The sequence below is a fragment of the Somniosus microcephalus genome, chromosome 14 (assembly GCF_052327205.1).
Source record: "Somniosus microcephalus isolate GS21.2 chromosome 14, FLI_Smic_1.0, whole genome shotgun sequence".
Taxonomy (NCBI): domain Eukaryota; kingdom Metazoa; phylum Chordata; class Chondrichthyes; order Squaliformes; family Somniosidae; genus Somniosus; species Somniosus microcephalus.
The window spans coordinates 27,435,946-27,460,656 of NC_141000.1; the positions used below are offsets into that span (position 1 = coordinate 27,435,946).

Below are 24,711 nucleotides of genomic sequence, written 5' to 3' on the forward strand. Positions count from 1 at the left end.
TGAGCCCTTTATGTTTCAGCTCTGAAAGTAAATACCAAAATATACTTGCTGTAGTGTATGTAACTGTTCTACCTTTAAGAGAACTATTGTATGTAACCGTCCCCCTTTAAGAGAACTATTTTAGGTGTGGCACTATTTGATCTTGGCTGCTGTATACTGTAATACCGACGGTGACCACACCGGTATATAAGTGCTGTGTCAGGATTTATTGGGCAGATTCGCCCTGACCTTCGAATAGTAAAGTCCTGTTAAAGTTACTCTTGTAGTCTGTGTATTAATTCAACATAATACCCACAGACTTTACAGTGGCGACGAGTTCGATCTTACCCTACGGCAACAATACTTCCGAAGCAGTTAACGAGCGTCGAGAAGAGGCACCCGCCCTCGTCGTTCTGCTGAGAGAAAACTCGAGTCTGCAGAGCAAGGAAGAAGGAAGAATTCAGACACGAAGCCTTCCATCAGCAACAGGCACTGATTGTCCCTTCTGCCATGGTGGTGAGTGAGCCGATCAGCACGAGAAGCAAGTCGGCCACGGTGACTGTGAGTAAAGGGAAAATAAAAAAATAAACGGAGGATAAGGGCGGTGAACTCGACCATGGTCGGGGGAAAGGAGCCGGACAGAAGTCGGGCCCAGAGGCGCTGAGACTGGGGCAGCATGGAGCACGGAAGCCGCGGTACAAGCGGGCTGGGAGACGCAACGGCGTCGTGAGACAGCTAGACCGCGACCGGCGAAAAAGGCCGGGCAGCTACCGAGGCCACGAGGCGCTGCAACCGGGATCGTAAGGTGCGGGAAGATATAAAAATAAATAAACCGCGGTGAACTCAGCCGCAGCCGGGGAGGAAAGCACCGGACTGCGAGAGGGCTGGGAGGCGCGATTGGAGTGAAAAAGGCCGGCAGCGACCGAGGCCACGAAGCGCTGCGACCGGGCTCGTAAGGCGCGGGAAGATATAAAAATAAATAAATCGCGGAGAACTCAGCCGCAGCCGGGGAGGAAAGCACCGGACTGCGAGAGGGCTGGGAGGCGCGATTGGAAGCCGCTGAGGGAGAGACAGAGCCCGAGCGAGCGGGAGAGACAAAGCCCGAGCGAGGGAGACTGAGCGAGATCCAGCCCGCGGCTGGAACTGTTCGCCGTCAACGGGTTGTCCCCAGCGCCAGTTGCCCTGCCGAGAAAAGGGAACAAAGAACGCACTGAAGCCGACGCGCAGGCTGCGAACCCCGAAAGCCAGCGGTCGTCGCCCGAGGGAAAAAGCTTACCCTCCCGCCAGGAGAAGACAAGCGCGGGAAACCGCCATTTTGCCAGTAGGCGGGGAAGAAGACAAGCGCGGGAAACCGCCATTTTGGAAAAAAAAAAGTTAACGAACAAATTCGTTGTTGTTTCGCAGAAAGATAGTGAGAGATAGTGAAGATGCCTAAGCATGGTAACATCAACAACTTCGATTCCAAGGTGGAAGATTGGGCCACGTACGTAGAACGTATTGAGATATATTGTGAGGCCAATAAAATAGCAGATGATGATAAAGCTCTCACCTTATTAAACGCAATGGGGGCCAAGACATACGGGCTATTGAAGCATCTTCTATCACCAGCTAAACCGGCGGATCAGACTTTCGCTAATATTGTTACTGCCCTGAAGGATCATTTGAACCCCACACCACTGATGTTGGCGGAACGATTCAAATTCTATGCGAGAACACAACGGAAAGAGGAAAGCAACGCGGAATACTTGGTCGAACTGCGTAGACTAACGAAGTACTGCCAGTTTGGGGAAAATCTGACAGAGGCATTGAGAGACAAGTTCGTGTGCGGGTTGTCGAAGGAATGAACACAAAAGCGTCTGCTCGAAGAGAACGATCTTACACTTGATAGGGCTGTCCTTATTGCAGCATCGCATGAAGCCGCAGCGAGAGGCACAGCGGAAATGCAGCTGAAGGCAGCGGTACTCAGTGTGGATCAAATTACTTCGGGTACATCGAAATGTTATCGTTGTGGGAAGACAACACACGACCAGAACCAATGCTGGTTTAAAAACCAGGAATGTAGAAAATGTGGCAAGCTTGGTCACATAGCTAAGGTATGCCGGTCAGGGAAGAAGACCAACAACAACAAAAAAAAGTCACCGCAGGAAAAGTACAACAAGGTACACAAGGTGGCTGAGAAGAGTTCAGACGAACAGAATTCGGATTCAGACCCAAACGGCCAGGAACTGGGTAGTCTGAGAATTCACAATGTGAGTAAAGAAACCGACCTACAAACTATATGGGTCATGCTAAAAATAGTCGGAGTCTGAGTGAAAATGGAATTGGACACAGGATCAGCCCTATCAGTCATAAATCGAAAGGATTACAACCGGCTATTCTCACATATACCCTTGAGAGATACTAAGTTTGTATTGCAGACATACACGGGGCATAAAGTATACCCCATGGAAAAGATAAGAGTCAAAGTGAGAGACAGGGGCAAAGAACACCCAGGAATGGATTTATATGTACTACCTGAGGGAGGACCACCACTTCTAGGATGGGAGTGGATCAAGAAAATAAACATGGAATGGCACTACCTAAAAGCAATAACGAGTGAGGACTCGGTGCAGACAATCAGCTCAGACTCTGAAACGGATGACGATAAGACCAGCCCAAGTACGAAAGACAAGTCTAAAATGGACTTGCTGACTAAGGTTGGAAAAACGAAGGCGTGCATAAATGCTTATGCTCCAGAGGAGAACAAAGTTGCAGAACAGAATTCCACTGAACAACAACAACATAGTTTGACAGCGAATTCTGAGTCTGTCCAGGTTACAGACATATACATTACTGAGGAACACCGAGCTCGAACTCAACTCCATTGCAAATTACGACAGCAATTAGAACAATTGAGTTGCCGTCTCGAGCAAGAGATGAAAGCAATGCAAAAGTTCTTGGACACCGAATGGGAGAATCTGGAAAGACAACAGAAGCAGCTGAGGGAGAAAAGGGAGCAGGAGCACACAAACCGTCTGCGCGAGGAGGCCAAACGAATCAAAGCTGATTCGGGTTCTGAAGGTGCGTGCTCTAATCTGGTGGAACATGATGTTCAACAACTGAAGGTGCTTGTTAGCAGGTTGCAGGCAGAAAAGGCTGAGTTGGTCGACATGACTTCCGAGCTCCTACTGAAGTTGGGTGCAGCATCACCGGACGATTCAATTGTGGAAATTCGAATGGTGGAGGCTGCGGATGATGGCGAAGTAGAAACAGCAAAGGAGCCCCAGGGCAAGGTTATAAACAGCCCTGCAGCTAATGGGAAACGGATGATGGCAGAAGAATTAACAGTCAGCCAACTCCTTCATATGCTGAGGGACAAGACTCTAAAATGGAAAAAACTTGAACACGAGCCTCAATCTTCAAAGAAAAGGGGTTCGGAACTCTCAAAAGTTATTGAAATAGCTGAGGTGGCAACACAGACTGAGAAGACTGCAGCAGAGCAGCCCTTGGATGCCAAAAGTACGCTGACTCGCGTCAATGTAGAACAACGGAATGCTGAAACAGCTACTTCAGTAGAAGGATTGAATAGTCCGATCAATCAATCTCCGAATGAAGTTGAAGTATTGAAATCACAAATGAGGTCATTAGTAAAAGACTTGCAGGAAGCCCAGGAAAAGCGGGATGAAGCTGAACGCATGAAGAAGTCTCTTCAGGAAAGATGTCTGGATTTGGAACAAAAGTTGGCTAACGTCCAGCTGGGTAAGGAGGAAATAGAAGACCCTCTCGCTGGTCTAGCTCAGGATGACACCGAATATTACCATGACCTGTTGAGCGACACTGAATATTACGATGACCTGGTCTGCCCAGCTTGTGCTGAAAACTCCCAAAGTGCCGAAACCATGATGAATCACCTAAAGTCTAAGGAACATCAGGAGATGGTGGCGCTACTACGGGAAATGGAGGATGAGAGGGAGGAACTGTGCATGCAGCTGGCAGCTGACAGTGGAGCCCAGAGAGTCTCCAGGAAGCAGAAAAGGAAAAGACGAAGCAGAAGACGATGACCATCTGAACCATTATCACCTCTACCAGATCACGCACGTGGTCCCTCCGAACGGAGCCAAATCAGTTGGGAAGTAGAGAAACTTCCCAAGGCAATCTAGCTGTTTGTAAAAGTCAACAATGCTGGTTCAGAAGTGACGGAAGTTCAAGCTGTTAAGTTAGGGAAGGACTATTGGATGAGTCACTCCCGCAACGTGAACCGACTACACCACAAGGAACTGCTACACCACGGAGGCGTTGTCCGGACCGAGTCAAGAAGCACAGGAGACGCCTCCACAGAGACTGAATCTGTGAACTGTTTCCCGCAGAGACTGAATCTGTGAACTGTTTTCCACAGAGACTAAATCTGTGAACTGTTTTCCGCAGAGACTATATCTGTGAACTGTTTTTACATGAAGTGAATATATGTTATGTTTAATGGGGAATAAGTATGTTGTAAGCTAAAAAGGGAGGATTGTAGTGTATGTAACTGTTCTACCTTTAAGAGAACTATTGTATGTAACCGTCCCCCTTTAAGAGAACTATTTTAGGTGTGGCACTATTTGATCTTGGCTGCTGTATACTGTAATACCGACGGTGACCACACCGGTATATAAGTGCTGTGTCAGGATTTATTGGGCAGATTCGCCCTGACCTTCGAATAGTAAAGTCCTGTTAAAGTTACTCTTGTAGTCTGTGTATTAATTCAACATAATACCCACAGACTTTACAGTTGCCGAAATGAATATTTCTACTGTTAAAAGGTTCAATGTTATCTGATCACTAGGAGATGAAAGCACCGTCTTTTCGAGTGGAAAAAAGGGAAGATGGAGAGATGTGGCTTCATTACTATTCTGACAGAAAAGGTCTCTGTCATATAGTCCCAGGTAAAATCTGCATTATTAGCTGGCAGCTGTCTTTCAATTGATAAGTAAGTTTGTACACGTTTTCTATTTGTCATTAAGGTGAAGCACTGCTCGCTATTGATATGTACATTGGAGCAGGAGTAGGCCATTCAGCCGCTCGAGCCCATTCTGCCATTCAATACCTTGATGGGCAGGTAGCTCCCAGAGCAGTCGCTTCTTGTTTCTCACACTTTCTCTTCACTTTACCCGCTCACTGTTCCTTTGTGGCGCTAAAAGTCTGGCCAGGGATTTCCTCGGAGCTGCTCCCACTTTGGCAGAAGAGAGGCGGAAACCCTGTTTATTTGTTATTTTATATGGGTTTTTTGATCCATTTTTGAGTGTACAAAAAAGATTTTGCACCAACAATGTGAAACTGGGCCCATCATTCGGGTCTTTCAGTCCACTTTCATATTCAAACAACATGGTGTGAATGCTTTACGACGAGAGCTAATGTTTGTGGTCTAGTGTTAACGTACTTCGTGGATAGGTTCATGAAATCAACTGATGACCAGTTACAGTGGAGTAGATATTCATCTTTACACCTGGGTGTTAACCATTGCCTGGAGATGGCGCAGGGAGGAAACTCTGGTGGGGAGGATTGCACGTCGCTAATTGAAGTGGTGTTCCACAAGGATCAGTACTGGGACCACTGTTGTTCACAATTTATATTAATGATTTAGACTTTGGAATCAAAAACACAATTTCTAAATTTGCGGATGACACCAAATTCGGTGGGGTGGGGGGTAGTCAATACTGAGGAGGACTGCCACAAATTACAGGAGGACATTAATAAACTTGAAGAATGGGCATATAATTGGCAAATGAATTTCAACACAGATAAATGTGAGGTATTACATTTCGGTACGAAAAGTAGGAAGGTCACATATTACTTGGAAAATAAGAATCTAAGTGTGGTAGAAGAGCAACGGGATCTCAGAGTATAAATACACAAATCACTGAAAGTAGCGACACAGGTTAACAAGGCCATAAAAAAGCAAACCAAGCACTAGGGTTTATTTCTAGAGGGATAGAATTGAAAAGTAGAGAAGTTATGCTAAACCTGTATTGAACCTTGGTACGACCACACTTGGAGGATTGTGTACAGTTCTGGTCACCATATTATAAAAAGGATTTTAGAGGCGGTGGAGAGGGTGGAAAAAAATTACAAGGATGATACCAGAAGTGCGAGGGTATACCTATCAGGAAAGGATGAACAGGCTGGGTCTCTTTTCTCTTGAAAAAAGAAGGCTGAGGGGTGACCTAATAGAGGTCTTTAAAATTACGGAGTGACTGCTGCCAACGAACCGTGAACTACCGGAAGCTGCTGCCAACGAACCGTGAACTACCGGAAGCTGCTGCCATGAATCATGAGCTACCGGAAGCTGCTGCCAACGAACCGTGGGCTACCGGAAGCTGCTGCCATGAATCATGAGCTACCGGAAGCTGCTGCCAACGAACCGTGAGCTACCGGAAGCTGCTGCCATGAATCATGAGCTACCGGAAGCTGCTGCCAACGAACCGTGAGCTACCGGAAGCTGCTGCCAACGAACCGTGGGCTACCGGAAGCTGCTGCCATGAATCATGAGCTACCGGAAGCTGCTGCCAACGAACCGTGAGCTACCGGAAGCTGCTGCCATGAATCATGAGCTACCGGAAGCTGCTGCCAACGAACCGTGAGCTACCGGAAGCTGCGCAGGAGCATTCTGCACATAAATGTCAGGTCCCAAATATGAAAAAGTAACATTCACAACAGACAGAGGAGCTGATGGCAAAAATAAAACTCACACAATCTGGCAACATCCTAATATCACCTTCAAGTCACATTTCCTCATTAAATTGTACTGGTGAGTTTTAGCAGTTCATTCTGATGAATTAATCACACCGCTGCTGTTGTGTATGTACCTTTAAGAGAGAACTGTTTTACAGCTCCTGTATACTGTAGTACCGGCAGTGACCACACCTGTATAAAAAGCCGGAGCAGGCTTCTGTACTTCAGTCTTGAGACTACTCGACTCCAGTAAATACCTGTTGATTGTTAAGTTACAGCATCCGTGTAGTTCTTGGGGAAACATCCTATTTAAAGAATCACGGATCTAACAGTGGCGACGAGTGTCGATTCGAATCTACCTGCAACTCTGCATTTCCCTTCGAGGATTCGCTCCGGGAGGGCGGTGGAAGAAAGTCGAGGCCAGAAACACGGGCGTCGACCACGAGCAACCGCCCAGTCGTCCGGCAGAGAGTGAACATCGCAGGGGAGGCTGTGGAGAGCCAGGCTTGGTTCCCCAGCCACGACGATCAGCAACAGACTGACGACAGGTACAGCGCAGACCTTTCCTGGACAGCGGCGGCTGGAGCCGACCGACGGCAGAGAAAAAGCCGAGCAGCGTCGATGGGGTAAGATAGAGGGTGAAGCGCACAGGGCGCAGCCGGGGGTTGAAAACCGAGCGGCGTCGAGGAAAAACAAAATGGAGAGAGAGAGGGTAAAGCAGCAGCTGGGTTCAGGACCGAGCGGCGGAAACGGGAAAGGCACACAGAAAAAAAAAACCGCGCAGAGCACAGCCAGGGCTCAAGGGCTGAACAGTGTCCACGGGGAGAAGAAGGGAGAGTGCGGGAGATTCCATTGAGCCGCGGAGAAGAAGGAAGAGCGCGGGAGACGCCATTTTTAGAAGCTGCAGCGGAGAAGAAGGGCGTTCCAGTGATGATTGCACAACGGTTACAAAGATGGTCCCTGTTTCTAGGGGCGAATCAATATGAAATAGAATATAAAGGCACGAAACAGCATGGAAACACTGATGGGCTATCACGCCTGCCACTGCCTACTGTGGAGGAAGCACCAGCAGTGGACCCTATCGAGATATTTTATTCGTCAATAATTGAATGATTGCCAGTAACGAACGCGGATATAGAGAAGGAGACCCGCAATGATCCGACACTGTCTCGGGTATATGATTTGACGGTGAGGGGATGGCCAACACATGGCGACTCACTATTGCCAGCATTCTCATCCAGAAGAGAACAGCTGTCAGTATGCCAGGGGACAGTGATGTGTGGATCCCGAGTGGTGATTCCACCCAAGTTAAGGGAGAGAGTGCTAAATGAGCTTCATGAAGGTCATCTGGGAGGGGTGAAAATGAAAAGCCTTGCTAGGGCTTATGTGTGGTGGCTGGGAATCGATCAACAAATCGAGGACCTAACCAAGAGTTGCTCAGGATGCCAGAAGGTCCAAAATGCACCACCACATGCCCCTCTACACCCATCGGAGTGGCCCTCCTCTCCATGGCAACGGGTACATATTGATTTTGCTGGTCCATTCATGGACTCAATGTTCTTAATAGCAGTGGATGCTCACTCGAAATGGCCTGAGGTGATAAAAATGTCCTCAACCACAACAGAGAAAACAATTGCAGTCCTACGGACCATATTTGCCAGGAACGGCTTGCCAGAGCAGATTTGCTCTGATAATGGACCACAGTTTGTGTCCGAAGAGTTTCAAAAATTTATGAGAAGGAATGGGGTAAGGCATTACACATCCGCCCTGTATCATCCAGCCACAAATGGATTGGCTGAAAGGTTCGTACAAACCTTTAAAAAGGCGATAAAGGCCATGTGCGATAATGAAATTCCACTACAGCATAAGGTGGACAATTTCCTATTAGCCTACAGAAATGCGACACATGCAGTTACCATCCAGACCCCGGCCATGATGTTCTTTAACTGAAGGTTGAGATCTCGTCTGGATTTGCTCAGACCCAATGTGCGAAGAAATGTTGAGGATAAACAATTCCAGCACATCAATGAGAAGCCGACAAGGAGCTTCAATGTAGGACAACCAGTCTTGGCCCATGACTACCGAACAGAGAAATGGCAACCCGGAACGATATGCACAAGGCAGGGGCCATTAATGTACACAGTGGATGTCGGGGAGAACATTGTGAGACGCCACGTCGATCAGATCTTAGCGTCACAGGAACGAGTCAACCCCATGTCTCGAGTACCTGCCTCCGAACCAGTAGCAGGGGAAACCGATGAACTAACCGACAAAAAGGGGCCAGAATCGCCTCCGCACCAAGAACAAGAACCTCAGGAAAGGCGCTATCCCGAAAGGATCAGGAAGCCGCCCCAAAGACTGAATCTATAAATGGACTATTTTCAGTTAATGTTGCATGTTAAAAATGTTAATTGTTAAATGAATGTTATGGTACTGTTAATCTAAAAGGGGAGGAATTGTTGTGTATGTACCTTTAAGAGAGAACTGTTTTACAGCTCCTGTATACTGTAGTACCGGCAGTGACCACACCTGTATATAAAGCCGGAGCAGGCTTCTGTACTTCAGTCTTGAGACTACCCTACTCCAGTAAATACCTGTTGATTGTTAAGTTACAGCATCCGTGTAGTTCTTGGGGAAACATCCTATTTAAAGAATCACGGATCTAACAGCTGCCACTCTCTCTCTTCTCGTGTTCCTTCTCCGCCCTCCCTCTCATTTTCCTCCCCAGTTTCTTTGTCTAGCGTTCCTCTATCTATCTTTCCGCAGTGTGTCTACTCTCTTTCTCAATGATCCTTTTCCCATCTGGTTAAATCCTAACATCCTGCGCCTGCATTTTGTTCACCAGCCGCATGTTCAAACCACAACAGACAGAGGGCCTGATAGCGATAAGCACACACCGCGAGTTCACAATAAAACTCTCACAAGCTGATAACATCCTAATATCACCTTCAAGTCACACTACAGACCTCACAATACCTAAAATTTCCACCCCTCACCTTTCTCTCTCACTAATCTGTGGGAACAACCAAAAAACCCACTGGAACTGCGCATGTACAACTACTTTATATCATTGGCAGCTGTCGCATCCTATAAATTAGGAAAGGTTTTGATAGAGTGGATAGAGAGAGAGTGTTTCCACTTGTGGGGAAGAGCGTAACTAGAGGCTATCAGACAGTCACCAAGAAATCAAATAGGGAATCCAGAAGAAACTTCTTTACCCAGAGAGTGGTGAGAATGTGGAACCCGCTGACACAGGGAGTGGTTGAGGCGAATAGTATAGATGCATTTAAGGGGAGGCTAGATAAGCATATGAGGGAGAAGGGAATAGAGGGTTATGCTGATAGAGTTAGATGAGGAAAGACAGGAGGAGGCTCGAGTGGAGCATAAACACCGGCATGGACTGGTTGGGCCGAATGGCCTGTTTCTGTGCCGTATATCCTATGTAATCCTATGTAACCTGGAACGAAAGAAAAAGAAAGAAAGAAACATTCATTCATTCACACTGGAGTGTCAGCCGAGATCCTAGATTATGTGCTCAAGTTGCGAGAAGGAATATCGGGCGGGTTCTGTACCAAGCATGCCATCCTCCCCATTCCATTTTCCTCTCCAGACTCTGCCAAGGTGATCCTTCATGCCCATGCCAGTAAAGACGAAAACCTACCCCAGTGTCCCTCTCACTTAACCATGTCGCTTTTGCCTTAAATGTCTGCACTCCAGGGATAATCGAAGCCGTGGCCAAAGATTTCTTCGACACGGAGGTGGAGATGGAAATCCTTAACCAGTCAGAAGAGGAAGAACACACAGAGAAGGAACATGTGGTTTTTCTCGTTGTCCAAAAGAAGCTGTCACAGGGACAGAGGGAGAGGCCAGGAGTGAGCTCGCAGTCCAAGGAAAAAGAGTTGGATAAAGAGGTAGATTTTACAAATTCTGCAGCAAGAACACAAATCTGTGAAATCAAATCTTCAAGGCTTAGAGGGTACAAACTGCCAAGGTTATTGCAGAAACCTTTAGCAAAGCCTCTACTCTTTTAAATCATGGAATCATTTGGCCTATCGTGCCTGTACTGGCTCTTTGAAAGAGCTATCCAATCAGTCTCATTCCCCTGCTCTTTCCCCATTTTCCCCTTCAAGTATTTATCCAATTCCCTTTTGAAAGTTACTATTGAATCTGTTTCCACCGCCCTTTCAGGCAGTGCATTCCAGATCACAACAACTCGCTCGTATGTAAATGGAATAACACTTCCGTTAAAATTCAGAGAGAGGAATTTGATATGAGTGTATTAAAGGTTTGTACAATGATGTCACTAAGAGTCATGACCACCCTAAAGTCCCATTGTAGACATACAGTGGGTGTGGGGTGCTGGCCAAGAATGGTTGCCAGCGCTGGCCAAAAAATGCTTTGTTCAGAAGGCTTTTTACTGGTCTACTAAAGTCCATTCTGATACCGCATATTAAAAATATTCAATAGCACAAGAGGACACAGTCAAGTATGCCAGTAATGAGGGTCGATGCCATATGGATCAAACTGCCTCCAACAGCACCCTGTTGCATTATTCATCGTAAAAACAAAATTAGATTTACAGAAGAAATTGTAGAAAATCATTTTGCACATCAGAAAACAATCCGTTATTGGGGATTCTGGTTATTACCTAAACGGACTTTTGAAATGGTTCCTGGGGGCAGATATGTTGTTGAATTTTGCTCTTTTGATGAGGTAAATCAGATAAAACTATTTCTGAGTCATTTTATGCTGAGGGCATCAATTTAAATCATCACCAAAAGAACAAAGGGAGAGGGTAGGGGGAATCTGTTTCTTTACACAGAGGGTTGTTGGGACATGGAATGCCCAGCCAGAAGCAGAATTCATACGTGTTTTAAAAGGGAAGTGGATAAATATTTTTAAAAGATATGGGGAAAGGGTACAGGAAGGGCACCAAGTGCTCAGTTCTTTCAGAGAGCTGGTACAGATGTGATGGGCTGAAAGGCCTCCTTCGGTGGTGTGCAATTCTACGGGGCCAACTTCAACTTGAATCGCCCGGTGTTAATGGGCAGTAAAGGCCTCAGAACAGGGTGGATAGCCTTATCATCCTGTTAGCGCCAGCGATGTGATCAACGGCAGTTTGAAAGGGGCCTACCTCTGGGCATGAAAAGCGCCTGCCTCTTTCGGACAGTTGGCCCATTTCAATGTGCAAATCCTATGGCCTTGACTGCAATTTTGGGTCGAACTGGTCGGGCTATGTGCCATGCACCATGCGCATTCTGAACAGTTCCACCGGCGGTGGAACCAAAGAGGCCGTGAGACCCAGTGGAGCAAGAGTGTTTCTCCAGGCCCCACAAAAATAACCTGGTCTGTCGCCACCCCAGGACCCACGCCTTATGTGATTGTAAACCCCCCACCTCCACCTCCCCCACCGAGCCTACCTCAATGGCCGTCGACATGGCCCAATTTGACCAGCCTTAGGTCCTGGAGCGAACCAACAACCTTCTGACTCAAAGGCAAGAGTGCTGCCAACCGAGCCAAGGCTGGCATCTCAAAGCATGAAATGTTGATTATCAAGCCTAGATGTATTAGTCAGGGTAAACAGATGGAAGAAATCTACCACGAGTATCTCTGCAAGCTCTTTAATTATGTGCAGTACATGTAACGGGAAATTTTCAAATCACCAGCTGATAGGGTTGCCAACTCTGGTTGGACGTGTTCCTGGAGGGTTCATCACATGACCGCCCACCGCCATGCCCCGCCCCCTTCCGTCATTGGTCATCTGACACGTCAATCCTTGTGCCGCTCCGCCTTCCCATGCAAAGTGGAGTGTTGTTACCTGGTTGGATGAATCGTGATTGTCAGTAAAACACCATTTTTCCCCATCTCCAATATTTTTATAACCAATAAATAAAAGTGTTCAAAGAAAATGGAAAATAACACATTATATGGGGGTGAAATTCCCCATGAAGGCCATTTGCTAACTGCAAAAAGTTTGAAAAGTTAGTGCCCGGTGCTAATGATTCTGAGCCTCACCTAAATCCCCTGACATCGCCCCAGGAAGGGAGAAGGACGCTAAATCAAGTGCTAATGTCCTCAATGGGGTGCTACAGGGGCACTAACACCAGCGAGCTATCGAATTTCAGGTGAGTTCCAATCAGATTTGATCACTCGTGCTGCTTCTTTCCAGCTCTTAAAGGGGCGGTGCGATCATTCACCAGATGCTCATTTGCAGCTTTGCTTGCTATGAGGAGACCAGACCCATACTGCTTTTTATTGCTCTAAGAAGAACTGCCTAATAACCAGCAAATCACAGCCTAATGCAAATGAAGATTCCTTATTCAGCAACAGACTCTGAAATCTCAAAAACGCTTCCAATAATCAAAAGGGCTCTTTGCTTTTGAGCAGCAAAAAGTTCAGTGTCCCGGCCGACACAAACAACAACCGGAAGTGGACGCCTTTAAATAGCGCTCCTCCACAGGCCTCCCGACTGGAAAACACCTGCCGAACCTGTTGCTAAAAAACAGGTGCACAGGCAGGCGAAAAACAGGAATTTTGCATCAGAAGCGCTAATGGGGCGATGCGCCCCGAGATGATGTCATGAAAACTGGTAGCGCCGCCGCTAACCTCCCGTCAAATTTCGCAAGAGACGCAGTTATCGCCTGGGGGTGGGGGCAAAACTATTTGTGCCCTGTTAGCGCCTCCCATCGGAGGCGCAAACAAGGGGAATTTCACCCCCATGACCTAGAAATTCGTGAAGGCCACAAAAGCTGCTGGTGTTCACGGCCGCCGAAAATGGTGGCGCTGGCAGGACCGAAGAATTGGTGCTGGGGACTAATTAACATTAGCCCAGCGCTAAACCCACTCTGCAACGCTGTCCTGGTGGCGTTTGTCCCGGCAAGAGGCCCCAATGCAGCGTGGCCGTAGCATCATTGCAGCACGAGCAGCCTTCTCTTAAAGTAAGGCTGTCATTTCAGAAAACAGTTTGGTCTCTTAAAGGGGAACTGCCTTCTAAAATGAAAAAATTAAAATTTATGTAAAAATAGGCAGTGTTTAGCCCTCACAGCTCAACTGTCTACTGAAAAAAATAAACATTAAAAAGAATTCCCAAATGAGAGCCTTCAACTCTTAAAGCTGAATTCCCTTCCGCACCTAAAAAAAATGGGAAAAATGCTTCAGCACTATCACAAATGGCTCAGCACGCCAGAGAAGGGGCACCCAGGGTCTTGCACGCAGCACTCCAGCTTTGTGCAGGGGGTTAACACTGCAAGACTGGCCCTCTACCCACAGGGGCCAGGAGGCTCTCCAGAAAGAACAATGTGGGACCAGATCACCGAGGCCGTCACTGCCAGCAATGTCGCCCACACCACCTGGCTCCAGTGGTCAACATCAGTAAATGCATCTTCAAGAGCCGTCTCCTACCAACTGCATCACTAGCCTCGCTCAATGCACGACTCCCCCCGCTCTGCCAATCACTCACCTACCAACAATCTGTACCAAACACGAGGCACACCTCCTATTCCTAGCTTCACCTCACCTCCTTGGAGGAGACACTGCTGGCCATTCTTAGCAGGGGCATGGCTCAGCCTTGGCCAGTGACAGCGCTAAAAGAATACAAGTTGCTGGTATCCTCATACGTTATCCTCCTCCTCGCATGTACCTCTTGCTTTCCCACCCTCCCCTCACCACAGCTCCACCCTTGTGCCTTCCTCATTTCACACACCCAAGAAATGCAGCCTGCCCAGCCAGTGATTGGTCAAGAAGAGGGAGAGAAGAAGAAGAAGAAACACCGTCTCTCGATTTAACACTCCCAGCCACCAGCTCCTCGAGGTCAACCTGCAAGGCCATTTACAGTGTCCCCACTGATAGTCAGCAGCCTTCCACCAGCCATGCTGCAGCCACTGGGGAAGCACTGCGTAACATCACTAGGATAGGCAAAGGCACACACAAGACAGTCACTAAGGGAATGCATAAGGGTGATGAGTTGATTTCTTGATGTCATATTGGATGGATGTATAAAGTTGGATTGGAAAAGTTTTCTTTGTGGTGGCTTTTATTTCAGCATCGTGGCCAAGAGGACGCTGTGATGGTCAGTAACAGAGGGAAGGGAAGGTGTGGGACTAATGTTGAAAGGGGAATTGGGGTTGTGGTCACTGGTACCGCAGGCGGATGATTCCATCCCAGATATCCCGGCCAGAAAGAGGCTGTCCCATGGGTTCGGGTGGATGCAGAGTGATAGAAGATTTGAGGTTAGGATCAGATCAGCCATGATCTTATTGAATGGTGGAGCAGGCTCGAGGGGCTGATTGGCCTACTCCTGCTCCTATTTCTTATGTTCTTATGTTCTTATGTCTGGTTTGCATCCTTCCTTCTGCTTCCTCCTCTTCTGCGTCGTCTTCTTCCCTCTGCGAATGGATGCTTTAAATCTGAAATAAAAGCATAAAATGCTGGAAATACTGAGCTGGTCAGGCAGCATCTCGACCTGAGATGTGAACTCTGTTTCTCTCTCCATGGATGCTGTCTGGCCTGCTAAGTATTTCCAGCATTTTATGTCTTCTCGGAGGCCTTCCTTTACCATCTGAGGCCTTGTAAGCATCCAGCAGCACTCCCTGCACACTTAAAAAAACTTTTAACATGTATTGCAGCAAGCCACTACTTCAATAAAAAAAAATTTAAATCCTGTCCAAAAGCTTAAATGCAAAATTACCTGAAAGATGTGTGCGTCCCTTTAAGAGGTGCTGACAACGGGCTCGATTTTGCCAGGCCCGAGGAGGTGGGTTTGGAGGCGCGTGAGGTGGTAAAATTGCAAAAAATGGTGTGCGGGCCCAAACCCGCCTCCAGCCCACCTGCGACCAATTTTCCCAGAATCGGGATTTCAGACCCCGTTTCCATCCCGCCTCCAAGAGGTGGGATAGGCCCTTAAGGCCCTTAACTACCACTTAATTGCCTCTATAATCCAATTTTAAGAGGCCTTTCTGATTTTTAGACATTTCCCCCATCCTACACGCCTCCTCTGGAACACTCCAGGAAATCCTGACGGCCTCACAAGTGGATTGCTTACTAACAGCTGCAGCTTCACCATTAAAAAGGAGTTTTCACCAATCATCATTTGCAGGTGGCAGAACTTTGTTGTTTCAGGTCTGGGGGAACTTTTAGCAGACCTACTCATTGTTGTGGAAGTTTGGAGCCTGACACCCATCTCCAGTGTGACCTCCTGGGAAACCCCTCTCCCCACATTGACTGAGCGCTTCCTCAACTGAGGTATATACCAGAAGCATGGGAACCATTTATTTCCTTTCCTCCTGGACATCAGATTTGGATGAAGACCAGCTGCGGCAGCAGCAGAACCCTGAACAACAGCAGCACCAACAGCAGGAGCAACAACAGGAGCGCCAAGCTGCTGCTCACCCACCTGAAGCTGCACAGGCCAGAAGGCGCCAGTGCGAGACCACATTGTTGCCCGGGATGCAAGGGGCGCACTCATGTTGGCCATATTTGCTTAGCCTGCACAATCAAACACTTTTGTCTCGCACCTTCTTACCAGAGCATCGACAATGGACAAGAACCTGCAGATTCCAATCAATCTGACCACCATGCTGACAATTGCAAGTCGCCCTAAGCCCTCAATGTGAAAGTCCCATTTGTGAAATGACACAGGCCACAACTTCAACAGTTTGCCATCAAATCTGTTTATGATACCATGACAAGGATGGCTGGTCAAAAAACAATACATCACAACACCCAAGTGACTATCCTTGTGGCTACTTGTGCTTTATCTTCCACTTATGCATGCTCCTACGTGGTGCTTCCCCTGTGGCTTCAGCAGATGTGGAGGTCCCTTGCTCACATTCTTGCTGCTCCTGTCTCAATGCCTTTGGCGGGCATCCTCTGGGGTTGCGAACCTGTGAGGGCTCAGCAACAGTCTGCTGCTCCTGCGGCTGTGCAGGGGCTGAGACGTCCATCTCAGTTGGGTGAGGACTCTGGTGGGGCTCTGACCGAGGGCTTTGCAGTGGCATGGTCGTGTGAGCGCTTGGAGAGGAGCCCCCACTTCCTTGTTGTCTGCCACCAACATCTCTCTCATGGGTCAGCCCCACTTCAGAGCTAGCAAGTGGCTTGACAGCACCTTGCTGCACTTCAGGGGGGCCATGAGGACCCGTTTCTGCACTGGAAGTCCTACTCCAGAGGACTTCCATGAAGGTCTGGTTTCTCTGCTCAATAGCTGATCATCGCTCCTCAAGAGATGTCAGTCTATTCTGAACAATGACCATGTTTTCAAGAATCTGGCGACTAAGCTCCTCCATGGCCGTAGCCATCCTCTCCTCTGCCATAGCCATCCTCTCCTCTATGGTAGCCATCCTTTCCATGGAGGTTGCCATCCTTTTCGCAGTGATGCGTTCATGCACCAACGCCTCCATAAAGGCTCTGCTCGTGTTCGCGATGGACTCTTCCATTCGCTCCACAATTGCAGCGACCCTGAAGACAAAATCTGCCAGAGACTCCTGCACCTGTTCCTGGAGTTCCAGCACCGCTCTCCTTCTGGATGGACCCGGAGGCACAGGGTCAACGTGCTGCTGTACCGAGCTGGCAGAGTCCTGCACCCTCCGATGAGGACTCTCCACTGCTGTCCCTGTCTCCAACATCTACTGATGCTCACTTGTGAGCTGTGATACACCAGGTGCCAACACTACTCTATCTCGCGAAGGTCCCACCGAGGTGTGAGTGTCTGCGCTGGTGCTGGGTGTGCTGACTTCTGCTGACGCTGCGCCCTCAGAGGTTGCAGCTTCCTCTGAGGAGTCTGGAAGCTCAGGCTCTTCCTCCTGGACAGTGGGGACGGGGGCTTTTGATGGTCCTGTGGGGGAGTAAAGGAAAGAGTCAGAGATGTGAGGTCAAAGTTACATGCACATTGAATAGTGCAGAAGATCATAAGTCAGTCTGTTAGAGCATCAGATTCATTATCAGCGACTCATGCAATGTCAGTGAGAGAGAAGCCAAACTATTCTGTCACCAGCTTGCTGTGATGCGCCCGTCTGTCCGTCCCCCACTTGGGAATCCTCGTCAATCCCGGTGATTTCCAGGGTCACCTCCTCCCACGCGGTGAGTTGGGCTACTGAGGGTGGCCCTCCTCCTATCCTCGCTCTTTCCCTCTTATTGTGGGCTCTCTTTTCCTGCAATGAGGGACACAAGTGGAGTGTGAGTGAGAATGAAGGAGTGAGTGTAGAGAATGCATAGCATAGATGCTTAGAAGGAGACAAAGGGCCCTCCCTGTGTGTTGTAAGTTGTTGTTGTTGTTGCATCACAGTGATAGGGAATGTGAGGGTTACATGGTCGAATAGTTAAGTGAATGTGACCATAGAGAGAGAGGCAATGGGTAAGGGTGCAGGGATGTAAGTGTCAAGTGGGATGTGGAGGAAGAGGTTAGCAAAGCTGAGTGCTGGTGAAGAGAAGCGATGGGGATCAGATTGAGGGTGATGGGAAAGTCATACTCACTTTTCCTGTGCGGAGAAGGTCATGAAACCTCTTCCTCCATTACAGCCATGTTCTGCGGCTCATCGAGATGGAGTTGACCTCTTGGGCCACTTGCAGCCACACAGCTTTAGTCTGGTGGGGTGGCTTTTTCTCTCTGAGGAAGGGAAGAGCACCTCCTTATTCGATCTTGCTCCCTCCACCAGAGTTTGGAGGGAGGGCTCATCGAAGCGTGGAGCACACTTATGCCTGCTGCTGGACATAGTCGATCAATGAATTCCTTACTACAATCACCATAAAGTTTGCAGTCTCCAGAAGAATCAAGGCCGCTTGCAGGTCTTAAATCCAGCAGCATTGATGACGTCATCGGAGGTGACTTTCTGTATGAAAAGACTCACTGGGCCAGGGGTTCCCACACGCTGGAGATCAATTGCCCAATTAGGGGGAAATCGCACTTTTTCCCCACTTCACTTCAGAGTCGGGGTCCTGACACGAATGCCACCTGACACGCCCCAGCCCGCCCAAACTGGCAAAATCCAGCCCGTTAACGTCTGTCAGTTTGCTGAATGCTGGGTTTTCATGGTGAGCTTAGGACCCAGCGCTCAGCGCTAACGTCGAAGTTGGCTGAGGTGTCGTTAAGTCGGCGTTGCACGCCAACTGATGTCACCCTCTCTTCATTTACATGTCCAGGGCCAGCGCTGCTATCAGCAGGCACTAAGGCCCTCACCAAAATGGCGGCCTGCACCAGAGAAGGACACTAGAGTGGCATTGGCGGGTACCATTTTTCACCAGGACAGTGGTGCAAACGTGTGGCGGTAAGTGGCCCAATTTCTAGGCCTATATTTTTTAAAGCCCTTACAATTTTTCTCCTCACTGCAGTATCTTGGGGATGAACCTTTATTCCTGGAGACTCCAGGACAATCCTGGAGGATTTGCAACCCTACCAGCTGAGGGTAACCTGGCGGAGTGGATCGCCCGCCCGTTGTAGAACCCACCTGGTTTCTGTCACATTGATTTCCGTTCAAGTTGAAAAGGCCCCCCACGGAAAGTAAAAGCACTGAATAAGGACCAGTTAGCATCCCAGAAGGAACTGATTTCCTTTCTTATTGTGTACATAGGAGATTGAGAGGTATCTGAATAAGATGAAGGAAAAATATCATGCACTGTCCCACTGCTCAGTGAAGAGGACACACTGGGACATTCTCAGAAGCGTTGTGAAATTTGGCCAAGGTATGTTCTTTTATACATAATAACTATGCATTGAATGATATAATTCATTAACAGAGGACCTAAAGGGGACCAGAACTCACTAGTGAAGTCATTCCTTTCACTATATTGCTCACATTTAATTTCCAGGAATGTTTTATTCCTTTGGTTAAAGAACTCACTGGTCATTTATTTAACCCGACTGCTTTGCCCTCAATTTTCCTCCTTGTGAAAATAATTACGACACAGAGACAGGCCTCGAGGCCCAACCAGTTTGTGTTGATGTTCACCCTGCACGTGAGCAAATAGTCCCAGTCCCATTTACCCGCCCTGTCTCCATAGCCCTTTATTCCCTGTTCTTTCATCTACCTATCCAATCTGATCTTGAATGTCGACATAGTTCCTGCCTCAACCACTAACTCAAAGTGAATTCCACAGCCTCACAACTCTCTGAGTAAAGAAGTTTCTCCTGCCCTCTGTTCTAAATCGCATATATTTAATTCTGTATCTATGGCCCCTTGTTCTTGACCCCTGAACTACTGGAAACAGTCTGCTTGTATCTACCCTGTCCCAGCCTTTCATAATTTTAGACACTTCTATCATATCACCTTGTATTGTGCTCTGTTCTAACGAGAAAGGCCCACTAGTTTTTCTTTGTATTTGTAACTGCTCATACCAGGCACCATGCTGGTAGTAGCACTTCACATCCAATCAATTACTTTTTGAACTGCACCACTATTGTTAGATAAACAAAGACAGCAGCCATTTTGTACACAGCACCGAGATGAATGAATGACCAGTAAATCTATTTGTTGGGGTGATCGTTGAGGCAGAAATGTTGACCGGGACACTGGGAGAATTCCCTACCCTTGTTCAAGTAGTACCGTGAGATTTTTAATGCACCTCTGAACCAGCAGAATGGCGCGAGCCATTGGCTCAGTGGTATCATTCCCGCCTCTGAGTCAGAAGGTGCAGGTTCGAACTCCACTCCAGACAGTCCCAACGAGCTCTAACTCTGAATTCTGGGTTGACATCCAGCGGGATACTTGCATCCGGTGGGTGTGGGTGGCCCCCCCCCCAACCCCATCCCCATTGTATCCTTCCGCCGTATAGGACTAACTACCCTAACTACTGGTATAAAGATGGTTATGGCCATGGAAGGAGCGTTCACATCAGACTGCCAGCGAATCTTCACACTGGTCTCCAAGGGAAGAGCGAGAAGATATAAAGACAACAACCTTCAGAACAGGCAAATGGGGCCTCAATTTAGCATCTGATCCAAAGTACAGCATCTCTAACAAAGTATTGCTCCCTCAGTACAGCACTGAAGTGTCAGCTTGAATATGTGCTCAAAAGCTGGGTTGGGACTTGAACCTTCAACCTTCTAACTCAGAGCTGAGAGTGTCACTAACCGAGTCCAGCTGACACCAAATTAAAGAGCAGGCTGTCAATCAACCTGCAAATCCTTCTACTACAGTCATTTCAAAGTGGTCATTCTAATGAAAGGATTGACTTCTCGCTAGTAATTAATTCCTCTATATAAAAAGAATTATGGTACAGAATTGGAACCATGTAGAAAAAGTACAATAATTATCCAAACGCATTTCTATTGCTAGGTAACGTGCTACGCTCTTTCGAGCCAGTTTATCCGGAGAGGCTCTGGATAGACAAGAAAGCTTTCTGCGACGCATTTCCTTTCCACATTGTCTTTGATGAGGAGGTAAAACTTTCTTTGCTGTTCCTAAGCTGTATTATTGACTTGGATTCAGAAACTGAATGGTCAAATTCTCTCATCCATGCCTTTGTTACCTCTAGACTTGACTATTCCAACGCACTCCTGGCTGGCCTCCCACATTCCACCCTACGTAAACTTGAGGTCGTCCAAAACTCGGCTGCCCATGTCCTAACCCGCACCAAGTCCCGTTCACCCATCACCCCTGTGCTCGCTGACCTGCATTGGCTCCTGGTTAAGCAGCGCCTCGATTTCAAAATTCTCATCCTTGTTTTCGGATCCCTCCATGGCCTTGCTCCTTCCTATCTCTGTAATCTCCTTCAGCCCCACAACCCCCCGAGATATCTGCGCTCCTCTAATTCTACCCTCTTGAGCATCCCTGATTATAATCGCTCAACCATTGGTGGTGGTGCCTTCTGTTGCCTAGGCCCTAAACTCTGGAATTCCCTGCCTAAACCTCTCCGCCTCGCTACCTCTCTTTCCTCCTTTAAGACGCTCCTTAAAGCCTACCTCTTTGACCAAGCTTTTGGTCACCTGCCCTAATTTATCCTTATGTGCCTCGGTGTCAAATTTTTTGTCTTAAAATACTCCTGTGCCACGCCTTGGGACGTTTTACTACATTAAAGGCGCTACATAAGTACAAGTTGTTGTTGTTGATAATACTAAACTGGAGGGGGGAGGGAGTGGTGGGGGGCCAATTGCATTGGAGGAAGAGGCCAGGGATATACAAAAAGAGTTCGATAGAATTTGTAAATGGCTGCAGCAGTGGGAGATGGAGATCAGTACAGGCATGTGTGAAATAATGCACATCCACCACCTTAAACATCCACTCCCTCCACCACCGGCGTTCTGTGGCTGCAGTGTGTACCATCTACAGGATGCACTGCAGCAACTCACCAAGGCTTCTTCGACAGCACCCCCGAAACCCACTACCTCCACCAACTAGAAGGACAAGGGCAGCAGGTGCATGGGAACACCATCACCTCCAAGTTCTCCTCTAAGTCACACACCATCCTGACTTGGAAGTATATCGCTGTTCCTTTTGTCGCTGGGTCAAAATCCTGAAACTCCCTCCCTAACAGCACTGTGGGAGTATCAACTAGCTTCACAATCTCCATCCACCCGAACCCATGTGATCAGCCCGGAGAGTGCAGAACAACCAGATAAAAACCCAATCGGCCAATTAGGGAGAATAAATCTGGGAAATTCCTCTCTGACCCATCGCTGCGCGATCGAATACTCGTCCAGGAGATCAACTCTGTCCCTGTATTTCCTGCAGTACTTACTACTTTGTATAAAAGATGATCTCCACCCCAGCCAGGAACAGGCCCATTTACTCTTGAAGGACTCCTAGCTGCAGCAGTCCACGCGTATCCCGTAGGTCACCAATCCTGTGAATAAAAAACTCTCCTGAAATCTAACACAGAATTAGAACACAAGATGGCTCACCACCATCTTCTCAAGGGCAACTAGAGATGGTAATAAATGCCGTCCTTCCCAGTGATGCTCATATCCCCAGAATGATTTTTTTTTAAAATTGGAACAACAAAATGGATGTTGCAAGTGCAGAAAATAACTGAAGGTGTGAAGTGGAAAGAGATTTGGGTTATTTAATAACATCACTGTGGATGGGCAGTAAACAATGCAATCAGAATGCTAAATTATATTGCTAGATCAACAGAGTATATGTTGAGGGATGCCTTGCTTAAACTGTACAGTGCACTAGTCAGGCCACACATGTGAGTGCTAGGTTCAGCTTTGGCCATCAGCAGTGCAGAGAAGAACCACTCGGCTGATCACTGGCATCAAAGAGTTGGGTTATGAGGAAAGACAGGAGAAATTGGAGCTCTTGGGCGTTGAAAGGTAACAACTGAGGAAATTATACAAGATAATAAACGGTATGATCAGGTAAATCCAGAGCACTACTTCAAGGTACTAGAACAAGGAAGCATGGGTCAAACAAAATCACAACAACTTGCAATTTAATATAGCTAAATGCCCCAAGGAGCTGGACAATGATGGCTGATGGCCCTACCTCTGAGAGTGGAGCAGGGATTCCAAGAAGGCCAGAGTCAGAAAGTGTGAATTGGGACATGAGGCTGGAGAAGGTTGCAGGGATACGGTGGAGAAATATCTAGAGAAGGAGGAACATTTTGAAATCAGTGCGCTGGGGTATGGAGACCAGTGGAGGTTGCTGAGGGACAAGGTGTGCTTAGGTGGCGCGAGAATTAGAGTGGGATGGGATGAGTGGTGTGATGTTGTGTAAGATGAAGCTCGGGTGGCTGGTGAGGGAGAGCCTTGGAGAAATCGAGTCAGGACGGGTGACAATACGTGGATAAAGTTTTCACCACGGGGTGAGGGAGGAGGAGGTAGGGGAAAAGGTGGGCAATTTTGCAGAGATGGAAGTAAGTGGTCTTCCAACTTCCAAAAAGGTGAAAGGGAAAACTTCGGAGAGATGGATGGGAAGAACTTCTTCACACAGGAGTGATCACCTCCTGGAATAGTCTCCAGATGGGGAAATGGAGGAGAAAACTTTAGATTCATTCAAGAGGTAGTTAGCTGACTGGGGAGGGAAAGGTTTTGGTTTTTACGATTGCTGAGCCCCCTTTACTTATTTTGTGGTCTTTTTCAGAAGTTAAGGAATTAGCTGATAAAAAGAGCCTGATGGTGTTGCTATGCCCTTAAAGCTGGCAATGTTATTTGGAGCCTATCCAATTAGTAGCATGATTTTTTTGTTGTTACATGTTCTCACCTCATCAATCAGCTAACGTTTTAGGGTTTCTTGGTCACAAAATAGTGACAAATCTTGAAATATCACCTGAGACCTCACCCTAAAATGTCACAATTAATCCCCAAATAAAGCCTAGCTCAGAGACCCACAGTGTCCCATAACAGATATTATCAGTTCATTTTGTGCATGTTCAAACTTTACATTGTTCTTTACGAAACTCTGAATGACCAGTGAAGAACAAATCAATGCGCTCTCACAGGTGGTAAACACAAGAGGCCTTGTCTGAAGTCAAATATATGACCATTGATTATAAGACTCTATTTTGATGAATGGACTCTGGGAGCATTAGATGACTGCATGGCACATCAGAAAATTGTGCTGACTGAGTCTGTCTCCCAGTTTAGTGCCTAATTATTACCATTTTTTTTGGAAACTATCTGATAGTTAAATGAATAACCCGGTCTGTACTATAACCGAGTTTAACAACTTAGCCTCTAGTTCAGGTAAATTAATACTAAAGTTATACTGAATGTTTGATACTGGTGGCAGTACAATTTATTGCATCAGATATGAGGGGTTATAGTTATGAAAGAAAGAAATAACTTGCATTTATATAGCACCTTTCACGACTTCAGGACGGCCCCAAGGTCTTCACAGTCAATGAAGTACGGTACTCTTGTCTGAATTGACGTGAAGTCACTGTTGAAATGTAGGGAGAATGTGTCAGACAATTTTTAGCATAGCAAGGTCCCATAAACAGCAGCAATGAGATAAATGACCATGTTGGTTGAGGGATAAATGTCAGTCACGACAGAGAGAGATCTCTGCTGCTCTTCTTTGAAAATAGTGCCATGGGACCTTTTACACCACCTGTGAGGTTTAACCCTCATTCGAAAGATGGCACCTCCGACAGTGCAGCACTCCCTCGGGT

General features: G+C 47.4%; 1 protein-coding gene across 1 annotated transcript in view; it reads left to right on the forward strand.

The window, feature by feature from the left end:
• LOC147107394 (guanylate cyclase soluble subunit beta-2-like) overlaps positions 1–24,711 on the forward strand; it is a 78,604-nt gene that overhangs the window by 21,770 nt on the left and 32,123 nt on the right. The window contains exons 5-8 of the mRNA XM_086007385.1: positions 4,784–4,883; positions 10,387–10,580; positions 19,230–19,341; positions 20,934–21,037. Coding sequence (XP_085863511.1) covers positions 4,784–4,883; positions 10,387–10,580; positions 19,230–19,341; positions 20,934–21,037 — 510 coding nt within the window. The remainder of the gene's footprint in view (positions 1–4,783; positions 4,884–10,386; positions 10,581–19,229; positions 19,342–20,933; positions 21,038–24,711) is intronic.